Below are 24,723 nucleotides of genomic sequence, written 5' to 3' on the forward strand. Positions count from 1 at the left end.
CTCTCCGCCCACAAGAATAACTTCTAAATATGACTACTGGAATACAAGGTGGCTGTTTACCTTGGCAATTAATCCTACAGGCTTTCTCTCGTCTTTTGTCGAGTTGCGCAAACGATATAACAACTCATCAATATCACTTTTTGAATTAAGTGTGCCGTGGAAGATTCAACTTAGATGCCCTAGCAATATAAAACTTCTATACTGATTATTTCTTTTGATTTAAATAATCACCTGTTATTTTATCTTTAGGTTTGCAGCTTCAAAAAATTCCAGAGAGACGGAAAAAATTTTGTGCTATACCCTATTTAATCTAACTTGGCCTAAACTTACCAACTCTCCATTTTGATTACTGAGTTGTAGCATGGGTTTAACAATAGACCATGATGCTAGGCATGAAGATGCGTTATGGAATGGATGCAGAGCTACAGTAATGTCTTATTCTGCCACTGAGCTACGCAAAATAAGCTCCAAAAGGACAACATTTTGGGTAAGGCTAACGTAAAGAAAATATAGCTGATGAATATTTTAGTCACGTCGGTTAGGAAGCTTTGTCAACCCTTAATCACGTACCGCTCCACTGTTTACCCCCAAATTAGCTATCTATTTACTCTAAATTGGCCTAAAATTGCCATCTCTCCATCTTGAATGCCGTGTTGTAACAATGGATTAACATTAGAATATGATGCTAGTCATGAACAAGTGCTGTGAAAAGGATGCAGAGTCGTGCTATTGTCTTTTTCTTCCACTGGGCTACGTGAAATCGAGCTGCGAAAGGACGAAAACGGTACACACGGTAATAAAAAGGTTTCTCCCTTTCAGTAAGTTCAATTCTTAATACAAATAATTCGTGTTACCTGTAGACGGTGAGAGCACATGCAGTGAATGGGTGAGTGAAAGCTTTATGTCGGAAAATTTTGTCGCTGCAAAACAGTGTCCGGAGATACGAACCCAAACAAAATGCACACGAAACGAAGCCTGATTGCAGAATGAATTATCATAGCACATGAAATAAACAAGCGACTTTAAAATAACTCTTAAAATGGCGAGAAACGAGTCGCCCGGAACAGTTCGTAATAGCGTCAAGGTTGCACTAAAAAGGAGCGGTGAAGTGAGAGCGAGGGAGGGTGTCGGGAGCGCCATATAGAGGCCGCCATAATGCTACACCTTCATGCTGGGAAACACAAAAATATAAACACATAAAAATCAATCACACGGGGGGCTTAACGAGGTGAGAAACTGAGAGAATAAATATTGTAAAAATTAGGGACGCGTGTCTAAATTGCAAGTTAAAACACATCCATTTCCACACGCTTTAACCGACGAGAAAAATAGCAGAACTTTTGCATATGTGAACTTGCTAGGTATAGAAAAAAAAAAAAAGAAAACTGGTGGGAACGTATCTTGTAGAAAAGCGAGAACAGAAGTCACCAGTACTTAAAAGAGGTTGTTAGATAAAACTTAAGGAAATTGGTCAGCAAATTACATTAAAAAAATGAATAAATAAAATAAAATCTACGATAAATCTACCTCAATTAGGGCCAAGCATTATTATGATCTACTGTATACCTAGAAGTATGCCGAACTCTTCTCTTGGGAGGAAATTAGAGCAGTTCTCTCTCTCTCTCTCTCTCTCTCTCTCTCTCTCTCATTTGAATCACCTGGAGAGAGAGAGAGAGAGAGAGAGAGAGAGAGAGAGAGAGAGAGAGTGGAAACAGGTCTGACACTTAGATTCTCATATTTGGCAAACAGACTGGGCGTTAATTTCAGAAAACGGGAATTAATTAGGGAAAAAATTAACAAAGAGGTCATTAAACTAAGAAAATCGATATTAAATAAACAGAAAAATTATCTAACAATAATAATGAGAGGGAGAGAGAGAGACAGAGAGGAGGGAAGAGGGATGTAAAAGAGGGGCAGAAAGATAGGAGTGGAAAGAAAAGGGACGAGGGAGGTCAGGAAGCGAGGTAAGGGTGGAGTAGGAAGGGGCAGGTGAGAGAGAATAAGGAAAGAGGGAGGGAGGGAGACATGGAGAGAAGAGGGAGGGGGAAGGAAGAGAAAAATAAGAGAAGGACAAAAGGGAGGAAGAGGGAGCAGGTAGAGAAGAAAGAGTGAGAAGAAATGAGATGGAAAGGAGAATGTGAGCACAAAGGGTAGGAAGCGGAGGGGAGAGAAAAGGAAGAGACAGGACTGAAGGAGGGAGGGTGGGGACAGAAGAGCAGAGAGAGTAGGAGAGATGAGGGGACAGTGAAAGGGAGAAGAGACGAGAGAGGGGGAGATAAAAGGAGGAAGAAAGGGGGAAAAGAAAGAAGTGGGGAAGGAAGGGAGAGTATAACTTGGGGAAAGAATGTAGGGGAGGGAGAAATAGAAAGGAAGAGAAAGAGGAATAAGAGTTAGAAGGATGAATGAAAAAGGAGGAAGGGAGGAAATAGAAGGAAAAGGGAGCAGTGAGAAGATAGGGTATAAATAGGAGGGAGGAGACAGTAGGAAGAGAAAGAGTAGGGGGAGGAGGGAGGAGACGGTAGGAAGAGGAGGGAGGAGACAGTAGGAAGAGAAAGAATAGGGGGAGGAGGGAGGAGACGGTAGGAAGAGGAGGGAGGAGACAGTAGAAGAAGAGGGCACAGGAAAAGGAGGGAGGAGACAGTAGGAGAAGAGGAGGCAGGAAGAGGAGGGGGGAGACGGTAGGAATAGGAGGAGGTAGAGCTTGGGCAGGGCCCCCCCCCAACCCCATCCTAGACGTCCCCGGCACTACACTAGTAATACCACCACACTCCACTCTCCACCTCACTCCGCCTCCGACCACTCCACAGGCAGGTCGGTGCTGCTCCACTCAACCTCTAAGTCTCTCCACCACACACGCCACCACCACCATGAGGGAAATAGTCCACCTCCAGACCGGCCAGTGCGGCAACCAGATCGGCTCGAAAGTAAGTCGAATGTAAGAGTTTGTTTTTAAGTGATTTATTGGGTTTGTGTGAGTTGCCCCTTATCAGTCTTTAAAACACCCTCTTTTTATTATCGACTTCTTATGTGTATTTAGCAGCATTTGCGGCTCCATTGGTACCTTCTTACTTGTTTTCCTTGATGTGTTTTTTTTTTTTTTACATGGGCGAATGGGGTCTGCGTCAGCCAAAGTAAAAATCGATGCCATCTGAGGCTAAAATAAAGAAATACACACTCTTTTCACCTTAACTTGGGCCAGATTTTCGTCCCTTGGCAGTTTATTTCACATTGTTCAGTGGCTCAAAGGACAATATTACGGCTCTATATCCTTATTATAGCGTTACTTTATGACTAGCATCATCCTTGCGTCAGTCTGTTGCTAAAATTCATCATTCAAGACAGAGGGATGGCAGTTTTAGAACAAGTTAGAGCAAAGATTCTTAACCCCTTTAAACTTACAGCGTCAAACACAATTCGTCAACCATGCAAATAGAACTTAAATTTTTCCCCTTCATTTATTTTCATCGATACTGAGATACACATTTATTTAGCTCATTTGATGTCCTCACTGTGGTATATTTGTGTATGGAAATCTAAACGTATTAACATTACTTATTTTCGAATTTTCCCCCACGTGATATGCTTCCTACTGTCCTAAAAAATTTCCCTTGTGGTTTATATTGTCCTGCGTTTTTCCAATATTATCTGTCTGTCAATTTTCTGTCTTTATGTAATGCAATACGAGTTTCCCACATTTTCCTGGTGATATATGCAAATTTAAGTTTACCTGCCTCTCAATGTTTACCTGTCTGTGGGTCATTAAGGACACCTGTCATTGCACATCTGTATGTCTATTTGTTTATGAGTATTAGACGAAAGTAGGGAATATATTTTAAAAAGTATAAACGGGTGTGGGCAGGTCGTATCCTTCGTAAAACAGATAACTGATAACAGAAGGAGAACAGATAAGAGATGGAAAACAGATAAGATGGAGAATAGCTAACAAATGGATAACAGACAAGACAGATAACAGAAAACAAATGGAGAACAGATAACGGATGAAGAACAGATAACAGATGGATAACAAATAACAGAAAATAACTGATAACAGAAAGATAACAGATAAGACAGATAACCGACAAAAGTTGGAGAATAAATAACAGATAGATGTTTGACTCATTTGCTAAACAAGTAGTTCTGAAAGCAAAGGTAAATTTATATAACATTAATTATCAGTTTATTTTATTATAGGATTAATATGGACAAAGTAGGTAAAAAAAAATATGTTCATACTAGATTAAGGAAATTTTGAGTACTAAACCTGCTTTTATTTATTTAAATATTTTTTGCTATGCTTCGTAACGTCTTCCTTTAAGTTGCTTATTCCATCTAATTAGCCAGCTGGGAATTAACTACATATCCCTAGCACCTCTTCCTTAGCGATATATTTTTTTGGATATGGCTAGTTAATATCCTTCCGTACGTTATCTGTTCAGAGCATGGCGGTATTACAATGAATTATGTAGTACAGAAGACGCAGAGTAAGGTGTAATGAGCAAAATAAGTCGCTTAGGAAAAGGTGTTAGGGAACCTCCTTTACCACTGAGAAGACGAGCCCATGTTGTGCAGGTGAAGGTGGATTTTTTTTTTTTTAGTACATCTTTTATTTATCTTCACACCAATTTATATTTTAATAATTATTTCACATGAAACCCCCCCCCTCTCTCTCTTATGCACATTCTTCGTAATTTATGCATCACCGCTTCACGGATTTTCACGATTCGAGTTATGGATCTCAATACTGATTCTGAACATCTTCCTGCACGTCTCAGAGTAACACACCATACTTAGAATCATGCTTCTTGAGCCTTGAATAAAGAAATGTGTATGGTGTGCTTTAATATTTCGTCAGAGTATCTCCTTAGATTGCTTGGAAGCTGAACAATATAAAACAAATACCCGAAAGAAAATATAAGTGAGGCATAAGTAGCGTTCAAAGAAGAAGATAATGATGATGATGATAATGATGATGATAATAGTGTGATGATGATGATGATGATGATAATGATGATGATAATAGTGTGATGATGATGATGATGATGGTAAAATATCTGCCACAGAGGGTAACTGAGTGGCAGCCCAAGATTGAGTGACAGTATGAGGCAGACAAATGGTGAGATGATATTCGGCGAATCGCTGGGATTGGATGGAACAGGTTAACAGCCAATAGGTCAATATGGAAAAAGATGGGAAAGGCGTCTGTGCTGAAGTGAACTGACTCAGAATGACAGGGATGATAATGAAGATGATGATGATGATGATGATGATGAAGATGATGATGATGATGACTGTGAAAAAGATAGGGGAGGCATTTGTGCTGCAGTGGACTTACTCAGGTTGTTGATGATGATGATGATAAACCTTCTCTGCACTCTTTACTATCAAGCTTCCTCTATTGGTTCACTTCGAATTCCTTAAGTTTCTCCATCTGCTTCAACATTACAACAAACGAAACAGCTGCACATCACAAACACTCTCTATTTTTTACCCTACTGGTTTGCGTTGGATAATATTGCTTAAGTTTCCCCTCGTGATTTATGTTTACGATGTTGATACACGACCCGTTTTCACTTTCTCTTTGCACAGCTGCTTTTATTTTTATTTTTCCTAGAACGACAGCTTTGGTTCCTTGTATTTCAGATTTTTTTTTTCCTGTTCTTAGTTTATTTTCCTTTTGTATTTTTCCTCCCTGCGCGTATTTCAACAGTTTTTTCTACTGTTTCTTGGGTTTATTTTTCCTTTTTAGTTTCCTCTTGTAATTTTTGTTTATGACTATTAGAATACGCGTTTTTATTTTTTCTCTGCACAGCTGTTTTCATTAGGTTAGCTTTGGTTATGTATAAGCCAACTACTATCTTTGATTACTTTCTATATTTTCCTGCCGTAAGCTCGTTGACATTGAGGTTAATTAGAAAAACATTAGCATTTTCTTTCCAGCAAATAGTAGATGTTTTTGTTCAGGTGAGGGTGAGTCATAGAGTAAGAGGGCCGATGCTACTATAATCGTTTTCTTCTTCTCTACCTCTTTCTTCTCCTCCTTCTTCATCTGGAGGGTTGATTTAACTAATAACCATGGAGATCCATTCATGGCCAAGGCTCGTCGAATTTCATGGGCTTACAACTTAATTATGAAATTGTGGGAGTGGCCCAGTTCCGTCAGGTGAAAATAAACCTTCCTTAGTTATATTACTAGTTGCTGAACCACATACGCTTGAGAAACAGTGAGTTACAGCTTCGGAGGATGAGAGCATGCAGGGCTGCAGGAAGGCTAAAAATTATTAGTGAGACATTATTACCAGGAATTCTATTTTTACTCTGCACAATACGCTCAACAGCTGCATTTCTTGTTCACCAATAACTTGCCCTTAATGAACACGATGAAGAACGGAGTGGGAGGGGCGTGTGGGTAGGAGTGACAGAAGACCTGAATTTAAAAGCACTGTGGGAGGGAGGAGACAGGGTGTTACTAATAAAACTTTCATTTCTTATATCGATTATTTAATGCTTGCTTTCCTCTCTGATAAATACGTTACTTTGGATAACACGATGAAGAACAGAGTGTGGGAGGTGATGAAAAATTTAAAAGCACACGTGGAATGTATAACCCGTCAAGCTTTTTTATTTTCTTGTGCTTATCAGTGAATTCTGTGTTTCGCATGGATTTAAAAACTTGCTCTTGGGGAACGGAATGAAGAAGAGAATGTGAGGGGTGAGAGGAGGGGTGAGGAGAGCAGGTGTGAATGAGTGTGGGACATGTCTGTATCTCTGTATGTGATAGTGGGTGTGGTGCTGCTCCAGTCAACCCCTCCCTCCCTACCCTCACCCCTCCCTTAACCACTTCCCTGCCCTTCCCCCTCCCTTCACCTCTTCCCTGCTCCTCCCCCTCCCATGCCTCCTTCCTTCGCCCTTTAACTCTTCCAGGCTTTCTCTCCCCTTCTCCCCGAGCCCACTCAATCTTTGCTTCCTTCTCCCCCACTCACATCTTTTCTCCCCACCTTAACTCCACTTCACCTCTTCCCGGCCCCTTGCCCCCCATACTCCAGTCACATGTCCCCTCTCCACCTTTCCCTGACTACCCAAATTCTTTCTCCTCCCCTTGCACTCCCTTCCCGCCCTCTCCCCCTATTCATCCCTCTACCCTCCACTCCATCCTTACTCCTTCCCCCACTGAACCATTTCCCCTTCTCCCCCTCCTCCATCCCCACTTCTAGCTACTTTCCTCTCCCACTTACCCACCTTTTTACCATCTACCTCGCCACTTCCCCTCCCTCTCCCCCAACTACCCAACTCCCGGGTCCCTCCCCATCCCTCCCCTTCCACCTGTCCTCTTACCCATCCCTTTTTCACTTCCCCCCCTAGCTCCACTTCCCTTCACCCCCCCTTCATCCTGACCTCCTCCCCCTCCCTTCATCACCTCCCCCTCACCCTCCACTCCCCCACAAATCTCCCCTTCACCTGTCCTCCTCCCTCCCTCCCTTCTTCACTTTTCCCTCACCCTCCACACCCTCCCTTCCCCCTTCCCCACGTGCCATATGCCTTGTCGTGTGACCAAACAAAGACCTCCTCGATTCCCCAACCAGGTGTGTGTGTGTGTGTGTGTGTGTGTGTGTGTCGGGGGGACGGGGGGAGAAGGAGAATCGAACCAACGCCCATCACCACAAAATTAACCAGACAGATTTTGGGGTATCCTGAAATGGATCCGACTTTAAAGACACACACACACACACACACACACACACACACACACACACACACACACACACAGGGTGGAGAGGTGCCTTCGCGTGCCAGCTGAGAGCAAGTTATACACTCTGGTATTTGTCTACAACCCCTCCACCTCTCCCCACCCTTAGTAAAGCAAGTGTGTGTGTGTGTGTGTGTGTGTGTGTGTGTGTGTGTGTGTGTGTGTGTGTGTGTGTGTGTGTGTTCTGTATTTATCTGTTCGCTTCTCTCTTCCGTGCTTATCTGCTTCTCTCTCTCTCTCTCAAACCTCCAGCAAGTGGGTCGTTTTCATTGATTTATTTACCGTCCTTTCACCCCAACAAACGTTCACTTTTCCCTTATATGTGTCTAGGTCGGCACTAATAAAGGATCTGAACCTTTTTGCTGGATAAACAGGTCTCGACAACCCTTAAAAATTATCGGGAATAGTTATTTTTCTTCGTATTTTTTTTCAATGTTATATTTACTGTAGTTGTGGGGTGTGAGGCAAAAGCGTAAACAAAAGATTAAACACAACGTAAGCCCGTTTTAACAAGCACAGGAAGTTTCGTAACACCCCTTCTATTGCGACTTACTCTGCACATAACACCTGAACATTCTCTTCCACAGCGTTTATATAATATTAACACCGACATAGTTCTGCATCAAGAAAAATACAAAGGACTAAGGAGAAGTAACGTACAGAATGAGTCGCCTAGGAAGATGTGCAACGAGGGCAGGAAATTAAGCTTGTAAATGCGAAATCTACTGTCTTAGGTCAAGCATTTGGTCTCGGTATTTGGTCTGGAACAAACTAGACTGGAATATAGAAAAGCTTAGCAAGTTTGTCGGTCGAGGCGTAGCAGGTTATGCTGTACAAAAATTGCAGTGCTATTAGAGTGCTGCTATCAATATTCGTGAGTGGTGTGTGTGTGTGTGTGTGTGTGTGTGTGTGTGTAGAAATGCAAGTATTTCTTAGTCACCTTCCTTATATCACTCACACACACACACACACACACACACACCAAGCCTGCCTGCCTCTCTCTCTCTCTCTCTCTCAAGTAAAAGTGGCGCCAAAGAGGTAGTTTAAAGGCCCAGTATGGAGGCCATTTGACCGTATATAGAAGTGACCATACTGACCGGGAAAAGAGGCTCAAGGTTCTCTCTCTCTCTCTCTCTCTCTCTCTCTCTCCCTTATTATGAGATTAAACAGCGTGCATTCTTCACAGTAACTGTCTGGGTGTAGGGCTTGGTGTGTGTGTGTGTGTGTGTGTGTGTGTGTGTGTGTGTGTGTGTGTGTGTGTGTGTGTGTGTGTGTGTGTGTGTGTGTGTGTGTGTGTGTGTGTGTGTGTGTGTGTGTGTGTGTGTGTGTGTGTGTGTGTGTGTGTCGTGTGGGAATGTTCAGCTGTTTGTCAAGTGCCAACAAAGATGGGGTGCAGTATTTGTGTGTGTGTGTGTGTGTGTGTGTGTGTGTGTGTGTGTGTGTGTGTGTGTGTGTGTGTGTGTGTGTGTGTGTGTGTGTGTGTGTGTGTGTGTGTGTGTGTGTGTGTCCGAGTTTGCATAATATGTGTGAACATGCTTGGGGTTTCATTCGCTCGGAATTTATCTTGGAAAGATCGTATTACATCTCTCGTACAATCAGCCTCCAAGAGATTCGGTGTGCTAAGCCGATTCCGTACCTTCTTTACCCCTGCACAGTTGTTGACTTTATACAGGGGATTTATTCGCCCCTGTGTAGAGCAGAACTCTCGTGTGTGGGGAGGCTCCCCCCACACAGCTCTTCAATGGGGTGGGGTCAAAGGCTTTTCGTCTCATTAACTCTCCTCCTCTTACTGGCTCCCTTCACCCTCTGTCTCTTCGCCGCACTGTTGCCTCTTTATCTCTTTTCAGTCGCTACTTCCATGGTCATTGCTCCTCTGAACTGTCTGCTTGCATCCCTCCACCTCTACGACGGGCACGTAGCACCCGTCTAGCAACAAACTCTCATCCCTTTTCTGTCCAACTCTCTAATGCAAGAGTTAACCGTTACTCCCAGTCCTTCATTTATGCAACAAGTCAACTCTGGCACTGTCTCCCTCTGTCTATATTTCCTACATCCTATGATCTCCAGTCTTTCAAACGCAGTGTGTCCAGGCATCTCGAAATGAACAGATCTTGAATTTGGCTCACTTTTGTATTGTTTTTTTTTCTTGGAGGGAATTGTTTGCGGGCTCCAGGCCTTTGGTTCCTTCTTACTCACATAAAAAAAAAGTCCTCGTGTGTACTCGTTTGTGAGTGTAAGCCAATGTGCGTGAACATGTGTGTATTTTTGTGTGTTCTTTATTTTCTGTGTATGTGTAAATTTAAATGCGCCGTAAGAATGTATGTTTAATAGTAAACATCTGTGTCTTCCGTGTGTATATATATGCTTGAATGTGTATGTGTTTGAAGCGAATGTGCGTATGACTGAATGTGCGTATTTGCATGTGTATTTATATGTGTGTCTGATGTACTGTGCGTATGTCTGCGTATATTTGAATGTGTGTGTGTGTGTGTGTGTGTGTGTGTGTGTGTGTGTGTGTGTGTGTGTGTGTGTGTGTGTGTGTGTGTGTGTGTGTGTGTGTGTGTGTGTGTGTGCCATCGTAAAACTGCCATAAGCCACACAGCCCTGCACCAACCCAACATTCCTACATATATATTCTGCCCTATAATTATATGTCCAGATAAGAGATATGGCCCATCAACGCGTTCCCCATTAATATATTCAGAGATAAGAGAATAACGCTGGTCTAAATCAACATCACGTTCATGACAGGCCTCCTTTATGATCAAGAATATTGGAGAGGGTGTTCGTGATTATGAGAGAGAGAGAGAGAGAGAGAGAGAGAGAGAGAGAGAGAGAGAGAGAGAGAGAGAGAGAGAGAATAATGAAGTAATGCAAACACCAAAACACAAAAAACGAAGTGAATGATAAAACAAAATTAAAAACCAATTTTCGGTTGAAACTGCATTTTAAAAAATACAATTTCAAATGAAATGGAAAAAAAAAAAAAACATTACTTAAACCCACATACGAACTGGAAAACAAAACATCAGAAATAAAAAACAAAAGAAGATCAAATGGCGCAGGGAAAGAAAACAGCACAAAGATCTAAAAATATGCGAGAAATGACAACACATGAGCATCGGGAAGCACAAAGTGGAAATGAAAACAAGAGATGATTACAGCGTCTCCTTCTCTAGTTACAAAGGAGCATAATTGGCGGGGAGGGGATAATGATAGGGATTATTAACGAGACTCGGATTAGCAAAGCGGACGCAGAACTTGGAAGTAATGAAAATCTGTTCAACCCGGAATTAAATGGGATTATTACGACTACTGCTACTAAGGTACTTTTGTTACTTAAACTTCTTCTCATTCTTCATCTTCTTTTTACTCTCCTCTTTCTTGTCGTCGTCGTCGTCGTCTGTCTTCTTGTTCTTCTTCTTTCTTCTTCGTCATTGTCGTCAGCATTACTGTTATTATTATTATTATTATTATTCTCCACTGCCGTCCCTCTCTTCACATAGAAAAAAAAAAGTTCCCTGCCGCCGACTGAAACCGATCTCACGTCCTTTCGCACAGCAGTCCACTTCTCTTGCCACATGAGTTCGAACCCCCTGATATGTAAAGGAACTTTTGACACAGGTGGGAGAGAAAACAAGAGAGCAGCTTTGTTGGGTCAGAGATGGAGTGAAAGTTTCTGTCTGTCTGCCTTTCTGTCTGTCTGACTGTCTCTCATAACCCTTACCTTGCCCTTACCGTCATCATCATCATTATTGTTATTAACATGATTATTATTAGTTTTTTCTTCTTTTCTTGTCTCCCTTTTCACCCCTCCCTCTCCCATCACCCCCTCTCCCTGACCCTCGACCCTCCCCCTCCCTCTTTCATCCTTTCACCTATACTCATGGTCACCCCTCTTTTCCTCCTTCCCTCCCTCCTCCTCCTCTCTCTCTTCTATTTCATCCTTTATTTCCTCCTTTCCCTTTCTTCCTCTCTCTCATTCCTCTCTTCATCCTTTTCTCTTCCACCTCCTCTGTTCCCTTCCCTTCCTTTCCTCCATTCTTCTCACTTATTTTTTCTCCTATACCTTCCTCTTCTCTTCTTCATCTCTTCCCTCCTTTCCCTTCCTCTCTTCCTTTCCTCCCCTTCTGTCTCTTTCCTCTTCTTCTTCTCTTCTTTACCCCTTTCTTCGCTTCCTCCCATTTCTTCCCTCTCCTTTCCTTCCTTTCCTTTACATTTCCTCCTCCTCCTCCTCCTCCTCCTCCCTCCACTACCCTCCACCTTGCCGCCGCCCATTTCATGATTCGGAATACAAATGAGAGAGAGAGAGAGAGAGAGAGAGAGAGAGAGAGAGAGAGAGAGAGAGAGAGAGAGAGAGAGAGAGAGAGAGAATAGGAGACAAAAGAGGTGGAAAGGAAACGAGCAGAAAGTGAGGGGGAAGGGAGGGAGAATGGAAGGGAGAGGGGGAGGAGAGGAACAGGGAAAGAGAGAGGCAGGAGAGGGAGAGAGGAAGGAATGAGAGAACGGAGGAGGAAAGAAGGCCAGAAGGAGAAGGAGAGAGGTAAGGGGAAGAAGGGGAGAGGAAGGAAAAAGTGAGAGAAATCAGGGAAGAAGGAATAAGAAAGAGAAAAGAGAGAGGGAAAGGCAAGGCGAGAGGGGAAGGGGAAAACCAAGGGGGGAAAGGGAAGACAAATGAGGGGGGAGGGAAGAGAAGACAGGCCAACAAACTGGAAGAAGAAAGGAGGGAGGGGGAGACGAGGGAGAGGGAGGGATAGGAGGGATGGAGGGGGATGAGGAGGGGGAGGAGGAAGAGAGGGGGTGGGGGATAAAGAGGGGGAGGGGTATAGAGGGTGTTGGGTGATAGGGAGGGGGAGGGATGAGGGAGAACCATATAAAGCAGTAGGAGGGGTGGGGGAGAGGTGGGGAGGGAGGAGAAACATGTCAACTCCCCTTCCCCTCGCCCCTCCCCTTAACTTCGCCCCTGTCCACTATCTTAGACGTCGTGTGTGTGTGTGTGTGTGTGTGTGTGTGTGTGTGTGTGTGTGTGTGTGTGTGTGTGTGTGTGTGTGTGTGTGTGTGTGTGTGTGACCGAACGTGTACACAAGAAAAAAAACATGTAACAGTGTGTGTGTACATATATGCCCACCTATGTGTGTGCGCAAGTGCGTGTATGTGTATACCCATGTGTGTACGTGTGTATGTGCGCATGTGTGTACGTATGTGCGCGCGTGATCGACCCGTCTGAGCCGAGGGGACTTCTCTAAACCGAATTATCCAGCCATTTTCATGCTTCACCCGGCAATGAATTTCTTCGGCTCTCAAAATGTCTCCTTAATAATGCACGCAATTCTTTTCAGAATATTTGACTCCCATTTCCTTTCGGTATTTCTTTTATTTTCATTATTTCTGTCTGTTTTCATTCTTTTCCTGTTCATCGATTGTGTTCAGGTAGGGATGGGGAAGGTGGTGGTGGTGGTGATGATGATGATGATGATGATGATGATGATGATGATGATGATGATGATGTGGCTCTGAGAAGGAAATATGGATCTGTGTGTGTGTGTGTGTGTGTGTGTGTGTGTGTGTGTGTGTGTGTGTGTGTGTGTGTGTGTGTGTGTATGTGTGTGTGTGTGTGTGTATGTGTGTGTGTGTGTGTGTGTGTGTGTGTGTGTGTGTGTGTGTGTGTGTGTGTGTGTGTGTGTGTGTGTGTGTGTGTGTGTGTGTGTGTGTGTGTGTGTGTGTGTGTGTGTGTGTGTGTGTGTGTGTGTGTGTGTGTGTGTGTGTGTGTGTGTGAAGAAAAATGAATACCTCGCAGGCAATTCCGTCACTATTTTTACCACTACCAACCCCGCCATCATCATCACCACCACCATCATCATCATCATCGTCATTGCTTCAGCCATCATCACAACGACCACTACAGCCACAAGCATTACTACCACAACTACCACGTAACATCAACCATCACATGAATTCCTACCACATAACTACCACATCTACAAGCATTACTACCACAGCTGCCACCACCAAATCACCTACTACTACTACTACCATCACCACTACTACCACCACAATCACAACACCTATAGTCTCATGCATTCCTACCACAACTACCACCATTAAATTATCAGCTGTTACATACACTACAACAACTATTACTACTACTACTACTACTACCATTATCACAACCATTCCTACCACAACTACCAAACCCTATCAGAAAGAGCACGTCCTGTGTGTCTTATTCTTGTTTATCTCCATTAGATTTAATTAAACTTTGCAAGGCCGTCTCCTATGCTCTTTTCACTTCAACCTGGCTTAAAATTGCCATCATCCCATCTTCAGTGCTGAATAATAGATCGAGACAAAAATCTGATACTAGTCACGAGGAAGTGCTATGGAAAGGCTGGAAAGGAAGCAGAGCCGCAGCATTATCCTTTTCTGCCACTGAGCTACGTAGAATAAGCCCCAAATGGACAAAAAACTGGGCCAAGTTAAGCTGAAAGGAATACTGCCAGAGTGTTAACGAAGGCTGTATCTAACCCCCTCGAGTTCGAAAAGCCTCTCCAGAACTGAATAAAATCGTCTGGAGATGGGAAGAAAGAAAAAAAAAAAAACGTCCTAAGGAGTTAATCATCATCCAGACTTCTTTTCCCACCTAAAAAAGGGTTGGGGCAGGGTCCGGAGAGTAAAAATTCTCTCTCTCTCTCTCTCTCTCACACACACAAACACACACACACACACACACACACACACACACAAGGCTAATTCCATCCCTCCCTAAGCCCTTCACTATACTGCAGGTACAGACTTACATGGCCTCCCCCATGGTCTGACTCACTCTCTCACCTACGCCCACGCCCACGCCCACGCCCAAGGACACACCACCAAATAAGTCGATGTTCCAGGCCGACACCCGAACGAGAGAGAGAGAGAGAGAGAGAGAGAGAGAGAGAGAGAAAGAGAACGCGTAGAGAGTGACCGCCATCATAAAACAGTTTCTGCTGTTTATCTGGCAATCAAGGAGTGGTGTGGAGGGCATGACATTAACCTATGTATGCCTGGTTTATCTTCCTGAGCGATAAGGGACGGTCGACTACCTGTGTGTGTGTGTGTGTGTGTGTGTGTGTGTGTGTGATAAACATTTAAACACTCGGATATGGTGTTTTAATCGGGTGACAGGGTTCATGGCAACTATTTCTAATCTTCCCTCCTAAACTGCATATAATATTCTGACGGTAGGAGGGAAAAATCAAAATCAGTCGACAGATATAATTTTATGCCCACTGACTTCGAAAATAGTAATCACCTGACCAAATTTGGCTCGTTTTGGCCTTAAGAAAAATACACGCGTCTCCCTGGCACCGAGAGGTTTTAGGTTGGGTTAGGTTGGGTTGAGTTAGGTTGGGTTGGGTTGGGTTAGGTTAGGTTAGGTTAGATTTGTGTTGCATTAATAAAATACACGCGTCTCTTTGTCAACGAAAGGATTTACACAGACATTTAAAATCGCTCAGCCTCGTTAAAGTTTCCCCACCTGAACGAAATCGTCAGGTAAGAGTTTAAATAAATGCCACAGGAACCCTTCAGTACGAGGACGTGTTTTTTTTTCTAATTCTTGCTATTTTCAGAGGGTTTCATTCAGGCTGGGAGAGGCTTTTTGGAGTTGGAGGGAGGGGGGGAGGGGGGGAGACAAATCCTCCGTCGACACCATTATACTCCTTTCACCTTAACATGGCCCAGATATTCGTCCGTTTGCAGCTTATTTCACATAGCTCAGTGGCGGAACAAGACAATTCTGCGGCTCGGGATTCTTATCATAGCATTTCTTCATGACTAGCAGCATATTTTAGTCTTACTATATCGGTACAACTTAGCATTTAATATGGAGAGGTGACAATTTTAGGACAAGTTAGAGTGAAAATAGTGTAACAGAGATCCGTCTAAAGCTGAATAAAATCGTCTGGTGGCAAGAGGATTAAATAAATAAACGTCATCACAGTGAAGTGGTTGGCAGAGGCTTTTTTTTTTTTTTAAATTATTACTGGCTCGTAAAACATTTCCTCAACTTGAAAAAACGCCTGGAATTAACATAGCCTTTGGTTCCTTCTTCCTTCCATAAAAATATAGGAAAATTACCAAAATGCGATCATAGCAACACATACTGAAAAAAAGGCCATAGAAGACAAAAAAAAAGAACCAAAGAGCCTTAAAAATACCATTAAGAAAAAAATGTGACAATGAAAAAAGAAAAGAAAAATGAGATTGGTAGTGCTGCTGGAATTTTCAGAACTGACCTGGCGGGAGATTAATGGAGAGAAAAAAAACGGAAAAGAAATGGATTTTACGGACTGGTTTGGACGTGTGTGTGTGTGTGTGTGTGTGTGTGTGTGTGTGTAGGCAGACCAGTTCCCTTATAAGCACTCACCCATCGCGACCCAGCCAGTCCATTGTACACTTTAAACTTTTACTTTACTTTTTTACTTTACACTTTTACTTTACACTTTTATTTTTACTTTACACTTTTATTTTACATATTTACTCTTTAACTTTACACTTTAGGCCACTGATGTTGGGGAGAGTAAGACCAGCTGTCACGGTAGTAACTTCTGATCCATTACTTTTGGCGGGATTTTTGTTTTTTTCGCATACAATAGGGGGAGGGGGTAGCAAACTTAAAATATATCACACGTCGCCGTAGTTAGTGGGCTAATGGACAATATTTCCACCCTATTCAATGTCAGAGTTTTCTACGATGAGTTAAGAAGGTCTGGCAGGTACAGAGAAAAAAGTCATGAAGATAAAGATTAAGGCTTCAAAGGTGATGACGGTGTTATGTCGGTGCCAGGTGGGAGGGATTACACACACACACACACACACACACACACACACACACACACACACACACACACACAAACAGAGTACGTAGGTGTTGTTGGGATGTGGGAGGGGGAGAGGGATTACAATTATCTAAGGTATTGACTAAGCCACCCTCTCCCCACTCATGACAGCTGGTGTGGGAAGCAGACACCTGTTTCCTGACCCCTCATGACCCCTACTCCCCATCCCCCCCTTACCTCTCGTCTGCCGCTCTCCCCCTCCCCCTCCTTTTAACCCCTCGTCACCATCCTCATCTATGCTCCTTCCCACTCTATTCCGTGTCCTCATTGACCCTCTATTGTTTCCCTTCTCCCTCCTCTCCTTCTCATGCTTTCATCCCATCCTTCTTCCCTCCTGTCCTCCCTCTCACCTACTTTCCCTCCTTCTTCCCTCTTCCCCTCCCTCTCACCCACTTCACCTCCCTCTCCCTCTCACCCCTCTTCTCCTGTCTGACCTTTCCCCTCCTGAATTCTCCTCACTGTCCTCATTTTTCTACACACTACCTCTCCTTTCACTTTTTCCTTTCTCCTTATCCCTTTTCCTCCTTCCCATTTCTCACATCCCCATCCTTCCTCCCTCCTCCTTCGCCATCCCACTTCTCTTTCCCATCCTGACTTTTTCACCCCTATATTCTTCCTTCTTTCCCCCCTCTCTCTTTCTCCCCTTATCTTGTTCTCGGTCTCCCCCTCCTCACCCCCAACCCTCAACCCCACGTATCACTTTCTCCCAGCATAGAGTACACCCCAGATGCAAGATGGCGGCGAGCAGAAGTAAAATTAGGTTAGATTAGGTTCAGTTGTTAAAACAGGGAGTTAGATTAGGTTTGGCTAGCATGGTTACATTAGTTTACGATAGGTTATGGTTAGTTGGGTTAGGTTAGGGGGATGGAGTTTGATTCCGGTCTAATACAGAAATGAATAAGGAATTTGTCGAGGTTGTATGTAATTACTGGCTTAATGATAGGAAATTATTCGGACAGACAGACAGACAGAGACAGACGGAGAGACAGATGGAGAGAAAGACAGACAGAAAGACAAAGAATGAACCAAAGTGAGTAAAGAATTGATACTGATGAGAGAAAGAGAAGCTGGAAACCAAGAAAGATATGGAAAGGGTATAGATTTTTTTTTAAACTGAGGTGTGGGAAGACCGCTCTCGCAGTGAAGATGTTAAATGGAAGACTAAGAGGGAGATCAAGAAAGAGAAAGGATAAGGTGCATCTCTCTCTCTCACACACACACACACACACACACACACACACACACACACATTTACGAGACCGTCCTTCCCTTTTACTTCCTCCCACACACACTTTAAGGCTCGTTCTTTCTCTTACACACACACACACACACACACACACACACACACACACACACACATCCTAATGCACTCTGTAGTTGCGGAGATACTGAGTATGTAGATATGTGGTGCGGTTAGAGGTACTGTATATAGGTGGTATGGTGTGGTAGTGTGACAGTGTGGTGTGAATAGTGTGATGTGGTAGTCTAGTGTGGACAGTGTTATTAGTATGGTGTGGGTAGAATGACTGGTGTGGTATGCATGGTGTGGGTGTGGTGTGGTGTGGGTGTCGGTAGTGTGGATTCTTTACTGCAGTCAGTGTGGTGTGGGTGGACAAGGGTGGTACCACTTGCTGTATCTTAGGCTATTGTTGCTACCTACGTAGAGAGAGAGAGAGAGAGAGAGAGAGAGAGAGAATTTTTTTATCCCCCTTCAGCGCACGCCTCCCTCTTCTCTTACGCCATCTTGCACGACGTAATTTTTTCTTTAATCCACATAACTAGTTCAAGGCCAAGACGCTGTTGTTGTTCTTATTTTGTTCCTGTTGTTCATGTGTCGCTTCACAGTTCTGGGAGATCATTTGCGATGACGACGACGACGGTGATGATGATGATGACAAGATAATACCGACGACAACGACGATAATAACAACGATGAAAACATGATAATAATAACGACGATAATTAACCCCAAACCCTCCTTCTCTCTACACAGTTCTGGGAGATCATCAGCGACGAGCACGGCATCGACCCCACAGGTGTGTACCAGCAGGTGAGTCGGGACATCGAGGAGCTGCAGCTGGAGAGGATCAATGTGTACTTCAACGAGGGTTCCGGCTATCAACACTATGTCCCTCGCGCCATCCTCGTTGATCTCGAACCAGGCACCATGGATTCCGTCAAGGCGGGGCCCTACGGTCAGCTCTTCAAGCCTGATAACTTCGTCTTCGGTGAGTCGGGCGTGAGAGAGAATGGTATCGGTAAAAGCCAAGCCCCCTTTTTTTTTTTTTTTTTTTCACAGAAGTTGAACAGAGGAAGGGGGAGGGGGAATCCATACACCAGATTATGGGCGTCCTTCATTCATTCATAAAAAAAAAAAAAAAATCTGTAACAGTTGGTCTTGAACTGCTGTAGGCTGAAGTCTGGGGGGAAACTAATTTGGGGAAGCGAGTTGCAAAGAGAGTTCCAAGGTGAGGGGCCCGGGAACCGTAGTCCAACAGATTTATGGGTGGATGATGAGGCCACTTCTTATGGTGGGAAAAGATCGAGATGCCTCCAGTCACTTTTGGGGGGATACAATCTATGGAAGGCCTTCACTCCGACTGGGGCGCTGCAACCACTACATCACCAGGCACTTTGTGTGTGTGTGTGTGTGTGTGTGTGTGTGTGTGTGTGTGTGTGTGTGTGTGTGTGTGTGTGTGTGTGTGTGTGTGTGTGTGCAGACAGGGGTATGTGAAGATGTGTAAGCCATCTGTTGTGCAAAGCAGGACTGATAGGTCTTAAGGAACAGACTGACTACTCTAGTCCCGTTCAAATACGTAAACAAAATCCCTGCGTGATTATAAAAGAATTAACTGGTAGGGAGCTAGAAACTTTCCTTTTGTGTACAGTTACGTTTTTATGCTTAAATTTCCTCCCTTCAGAACAGCACGAAATGGAATGCTCCTCATTTGGTCACCTTGGGAAAACGACGCAGGATATTTTTGCGTGTCATAAAAGCGATATAAAGACAGAGACTCATTTCTATAACACGAAATAAATGATCTTAATATTTCTTTACTCTTGTTCCCCAGGTCAGAGCGGCGCGGGCAACAACTGGGCAAAGGGTCACTACACAGAGGGCGCCGAACTGGTGGATTCAGTGCTGGACGTGGTGAGGAAGGAGGCCGAGAACTGCGATTGTCTCCAGGTAAAGTGTTCAGAAGCAGTCTTAGGTTTCATAGTAAGCCTGCCTGTTTTTAAGACTGTTTATAAGACTGTTTATATTTCACGCTTGACTCCTGCACCTACACTTCACACCTAAAGCAAACTGAATATTTAACTGGAAAAATACCACTTTAAACAAACTTATTCTGGTACAAGTTCACTTCTGTAAAAATGTGTTAATCGTAAAAAATGGTTTAGATCTTATAAGCCAATTTCCCCCACAGGGCTTCCAGTTGGCTCACTCCCTTGGCGGCGGCACGGGCTCCGGCATGGGTACGCTCCTAATTTCAAAGATTAGGGAGGAGTACCCCGATAGGATTATGAACACATTCTCTGTCGTCCCATCCCCTAAGGTGAGAGAGAGAGAGAGAGAGAGAGAGAGAGAGAGAGAGAGAGAGAGAGAGAGTAATTTTCCATCCCATTTCACTGATTTCATATTAAAACAAATCGGTCAAAAAATACTATAATCTCCCCTAACCCCAACGCGGCCCTAACGCACCTCCCCTCCTACAGGTATCCGACACAGTGGTGGAGCCCTACAACGCCACCCTGTCCGTGCACCAACTAGTCGAGAACACAGACGAGACCTACTGCATTGACAACGAGGCCTTATACGACATCTGCTTCAGGACACTCAAGCTACAGGTGCTCATTACCATGATCTCGTCAACCCTTTCACTGGGAGATAAGATCTATTTTATTTTATATCTGCTAGACGATTTTCCTCAGTTTGGGAGGCATTTGCTGAGCTGGATGGGTTAGATACAGCCTTCACAAAAAATAATGAATAAAATGTTATTATGGTGAAGGGGATGTCATGCGCATAGATGTTGTATTTTCATACAATTGCCTTAATTTAAAAAGATGTCAAATTCTTCACACTCAAAGCAAAGAGAATATTAAAGAAAATACAATCAAAATTATGAAAGCAGACACTTACTGATCATTGTATTCCCCCATCCCCCCAACAGAATCCCACTTACGGCGATCTGAACCATCTCGTCTCCCTCACCATGTCGGGCGTCACCACCTGCCTCCGCTTCCCAGGCCAGCTGAACGCCGATCTAAGGAAGCTGGCCGTCAACATGGTGCCCTTCCCTCGCCTCCACTTCTTCATGCCCGGGTTCGCGCCCCTAACAGCGCGTAAAGCCGTTAGTTACCGAACCCTGAACGTCCCCGAACTCACCCAGCAGATGTTTGACGCTAAGAACATGATGGCGGCTTGCGATCCCAGACACGGACGTTACTTGACCGTGGCGGCAGTTTTCAGAGGCAAGATGTCCATGAAGGAGGTCGATGAACAAATGCTGAACATCCAGAACAAGAACACATCCTACTTCGTTGAGTGGATCCCGAACAACGTCAAGACAGCCGTGTGCGACATACCACCAAGGGGTCTCAAGATGGCGTCCACCTTCATCGGCAACTCGACCGCCATTCAGGAGATCTTCAAGCGTATCTCTGAGCAGTTCACGGCCATGTTCCGTCGCAAGGCTTTCCTCCACTGGTACACCGGAGAGGGCATGGACGAGATGGAGTTCACGGAGGCGGAGTCCAACATGAATGATTTGGTGTCAGAGTATCAGCAGTACCAGGAGGCCACCGTGGACGACGAGGAGGACTTCGAGGAGGACGACGACCAGCGGGAGACTGCCTAAGAGGAGGCTACCCAAGAACGAGATTGCCTAAAAGTGCTTGAAAGCTTGACCAAGCCCATCCATTTAAATAGAGTATATTCAAATAATTTTTTCACCATTCTCGGATCTTCACAAATACTGTACTTATTGGACACTATGCACAAAAACAAGTCAAATTCATAACACTATTATGCCAGTATGACTTGGTTCAAACGGAATGGTATGCATCGTTCAATTAAAATAAGATAAAACAGAGGTTCAAAGATTATTACAGTTTTCGAAGTGTATGGTGATGTGTTTTAAAATGGACTCTCACATGGTATTTGTATTTTGGGGCTGAGTGGAATTTAAAAAGGTTATTAAATGCAGTATAGTTATCAATTTTCAAGGCAACAAGGCATCTCGGAGTTTGAATCTCTGAAGTCAGTTTGGTCACTCCTTGTCCAGTCCTAGTATCACGTCCTCAACCAACACCGCTCACCGCTTCTCGATCTGAAAAGCCAGATGAACGGAAATACATAAAATACCGCCTTTTCCATAACTTATCTAATCCAAATCGATATCATTGCAAGTCAAAAAATGTTATAGTCAGACACGTTACGGCTTCCTTCAATTTGATGAAGAGTTTATTTTTTTCCTTCCTTGTTCTCGTCAAATTAAGGGAAACCCCGGTGTCCTATAACATTTTACAGTTGTTATTTATGCTATGGATTAGATAATTAATGGGTCCCTGTTCTTACGCATTTTTTTTACGTGTGAGCTAAAAATTCTCAACGATGTGGACCGAAATCACATAAACAAACTTATGATTAATTTCCCTATCACAACGAAAATTTATTTTCGTAGGAGGGACAAAGAGAGACGGGCGAGTAAATTTTCCAAGCATCTCGTCCTTCCTGCAAGAAATAAATCAAAGAAACGAAGATTTGTTTTTTGGAAGAAGTACAGAGAGAAAAATGAAGAAATTATCCATGTCTCTCGTCCCTCCTTCAAAATATATAAATTAATAAGTAAATAAATAACATAAAATTCCCTTACGAACGGGAAATAATCGTATTTTTCAATGAATTTCGGTCATGGGTCTCTTCAGTGGTTTGGAGATTTCGTCACTCATTTTCCTTTGCGATTTATTATAATTTTTGTGCCTTCCATCCTCCGTTACAGGAGGCAAATATATCGATACTAGAAACACATAGCATAAAGAGAAACTATCAAGGTGCAACACGCAAAATAAATCGCTAAGGAAAGGGGGCTACGAAGCGTCATGATAGGTGATAACGATGACTCTCGCTGGTGCTATTTTAAAAAGATAATATATCAAACCAAGAATTATTATATCATGTCAAAGGCTTTAATGGGAACAATAAAAGTGATTAACGTGACTGTTGTTGTTTTTATTATTATTATTAAGGACGACAACGACGACGATTATTATTATTATTATTATCATATCTTTTACCCTCAATTCCTACCTCCCTCAATACACCAACTTTTATTCATTCATTTATTTATTCATTTATTGTGCCTGCTGTTAGACGATTTTATAATCTTAGAAGACCCCCTTGAGTCAGCTAAAATTCATCTGACGAAACTGGGCAACTCCCACAGCTCAGTGAGCCTTAGTTATCGGGTAGGAATGAGTCTCCTTGGTTACTAGCAAAAATCACCCCTACTCTCTGAGCACACCTGACCATCACCTGAGAGGGACAGGGTGGAGGAGGAGGAGGAGGAGGCGTTGCAACCCTTGTCCAGCACTCCACTATTCTCCTTTTGGGGGGAAGGGAAAGAGAAGGGATTGAGGGGCATTTGTATAACCCAGCAGTTCCACCACCAGGTTATATCAGCGCCACCACGTGAAGGTGCCCCTCTCCAGCACCGCAATGGTAGTGACGAGGTTAAGGAAGGCTGTATTATATCAACCCCCCCTCGTTCAAAAAATCTTTCCTATGCTGCATAAAATCGTCTGGAGACCGATTTAAATAGAAAAGTTGTAGCAAGAATAAGCTAAGCATGTCATCGTAATGAAGGGGTTAAGGGAGACTGATTTAACCCTTTCACTACGTGGCTTATTCTCTGGTTCCTACCTCAACCTATCCTTACGTAAAATAAAATAAAGACCAGGTCGATGATAAAGATGATGATGATGATGATGATGATGACAATGAAGATAATGAAAGGGGTGATGATAATGATGATGATAAGAGACGTCACTGTAATACCCTCTTTGACAGGCCTTGGACATACCATTTAAGATCAAACAGAGATAAAAGATACGTGCCTTATAACTGGTATGAGCTATCTGGTACTACTGTATGTAATCAGAAATCGGATAATAATACACACACACACACACACACACACACACACACACACACACACACACACACACACACACATTTTACACCATCTACGGTATCAAATTAACCCCCATCTGGAAAAAAAAAAAAAAAAAAAGTGGTGACTAAAAAATGCCGAACAAAGGAGCTCGTACAGTGAATCTGGTCCGAGATAATCCCTCTTGGAATAATAGGTCTCTCTGGACGGACCAAAATCGTCTGAGGATAGCCATAATAGAAGACAAAACTGGTCTAAAATCGTCTGAGGATAGCCATAATAGAATACAAAATTGACCTAAAATCATCTGAGGATGGCCATAATAGAATACAAAACTGACCTAAAATCATCTGAGGATAGCCATAATAGAATACAAAACTTACCTAAAACCGTCTGAGGATAGCCACAAGAGAATACAAAAATGACCTAAAATCGTCTGGGGATAGCCACAATAGAATTCAAAATTGATCTAACATTGTCTGAGGATAGTCAAAACAGAAAGAAAATAAAGATCTACAGTATAACAATCTGAGCGCTAACCTTGCAGTTCTGTGAGGTCATTACTGGGCAGCTGCTTTTTTTTTTCTTTTTACTTTTTAAATTGGTTTGTCTTGAAGTGAAGTAAAAAAAAAAAAAAAAGTATCGCTCATGAATTGTATGCTGCTGATACGGTGTGTGTGTGTGTGTGTGAAAGGGATAAGGCGTTTTGATTTATGAGAACCCCATCTGTCATATCACATGGCTAAACTGTGTAGGCTAATCTATATATGTCATATATCATTTGTTTTGGTTAGATGAAGTGAGCATACCTAAAAACGCATTTCCGACAACTTATATGAAATCAACCTAATAGGGGGAAAAATAGATAAAAAGTAAATATTATCCAATGGGCTAAACTTAATATGTCCAACAATTACTGAACCTT

The 24,723-nt window shown here is 43.2% G+C and overlaps 1 protein-coding gene across 1 annotated transcript; it reads left to right on the forward strand.

Moving 5' to 3' along the window:
* The first annotated feature begins 2,804 nt into the window (after window positions 1-2,804).
* Window positions 2,805-22,840, forward strand: LOC145412145 (tubulin beta-1 chain-like). The gene is made up of 6 exons (XM_080282078.1): window positions 2,805-2,924; window positions 18,617-18,851; window positions 19,695-19,810; window positions 20,052-20,180; window positions 20,341-20,472; window positions 20,799-22,840. Exons 1-6 carry the CDS (start codon window positions 2,868-2,870, stop codon window positions 21,483-21,485), a joined length of 1,356 nt encoding a protein of 451 aa, XP_080138204.1. The 5' UTR covers window positions 2,805-2,867; the 3' UTR covers window positions 21,486-22,840.
* The last annotated feature ends 1,883 nt before the right edge of the window (window positions 22,841-24,723 follow it).

Source organism: Coenobita brevimanus, chromosome 92 (assembly GCF_032717465.1).
Source record: "Coenobita brevimanus isolate Jiangsu-jjx chromosome 92, ASM3271746v2, whole genome shotgun sequence".
Classification (NCBI taxonomy): Eukaryota; Metazoa; Arthropoda; class Malacostraca; order Decapoda; family Coenobitidae; genus Coenobita; species Coenobita brevimanus.

Excerpts from the sequence above, each read along its gene's own strand:
- LOC145412145 (XM_080282078.1), top strand. The coding sequence starts at position 2,868 with ATGAGGGAAATAGTCCACCTCCAGACCGGCCAGTGCGGCAACCAGATC. Across the intron at positions 18,852-19,694 it reads GCCTGATAACTTCGTCTTCG|GTCAGAGCGGCGCGGGCAAC; the intron begins GTGAGTCGGGCG and ends CTTGTTCCCCAG. Across the intron at positions 20,181-20,340 it reads CTGTCGTCCCATCCCCTAAG|GTATCCGACACAGTGGTGGA; the intron begins GTGAGAGAGAGA and ends CCCCTCCTACAG.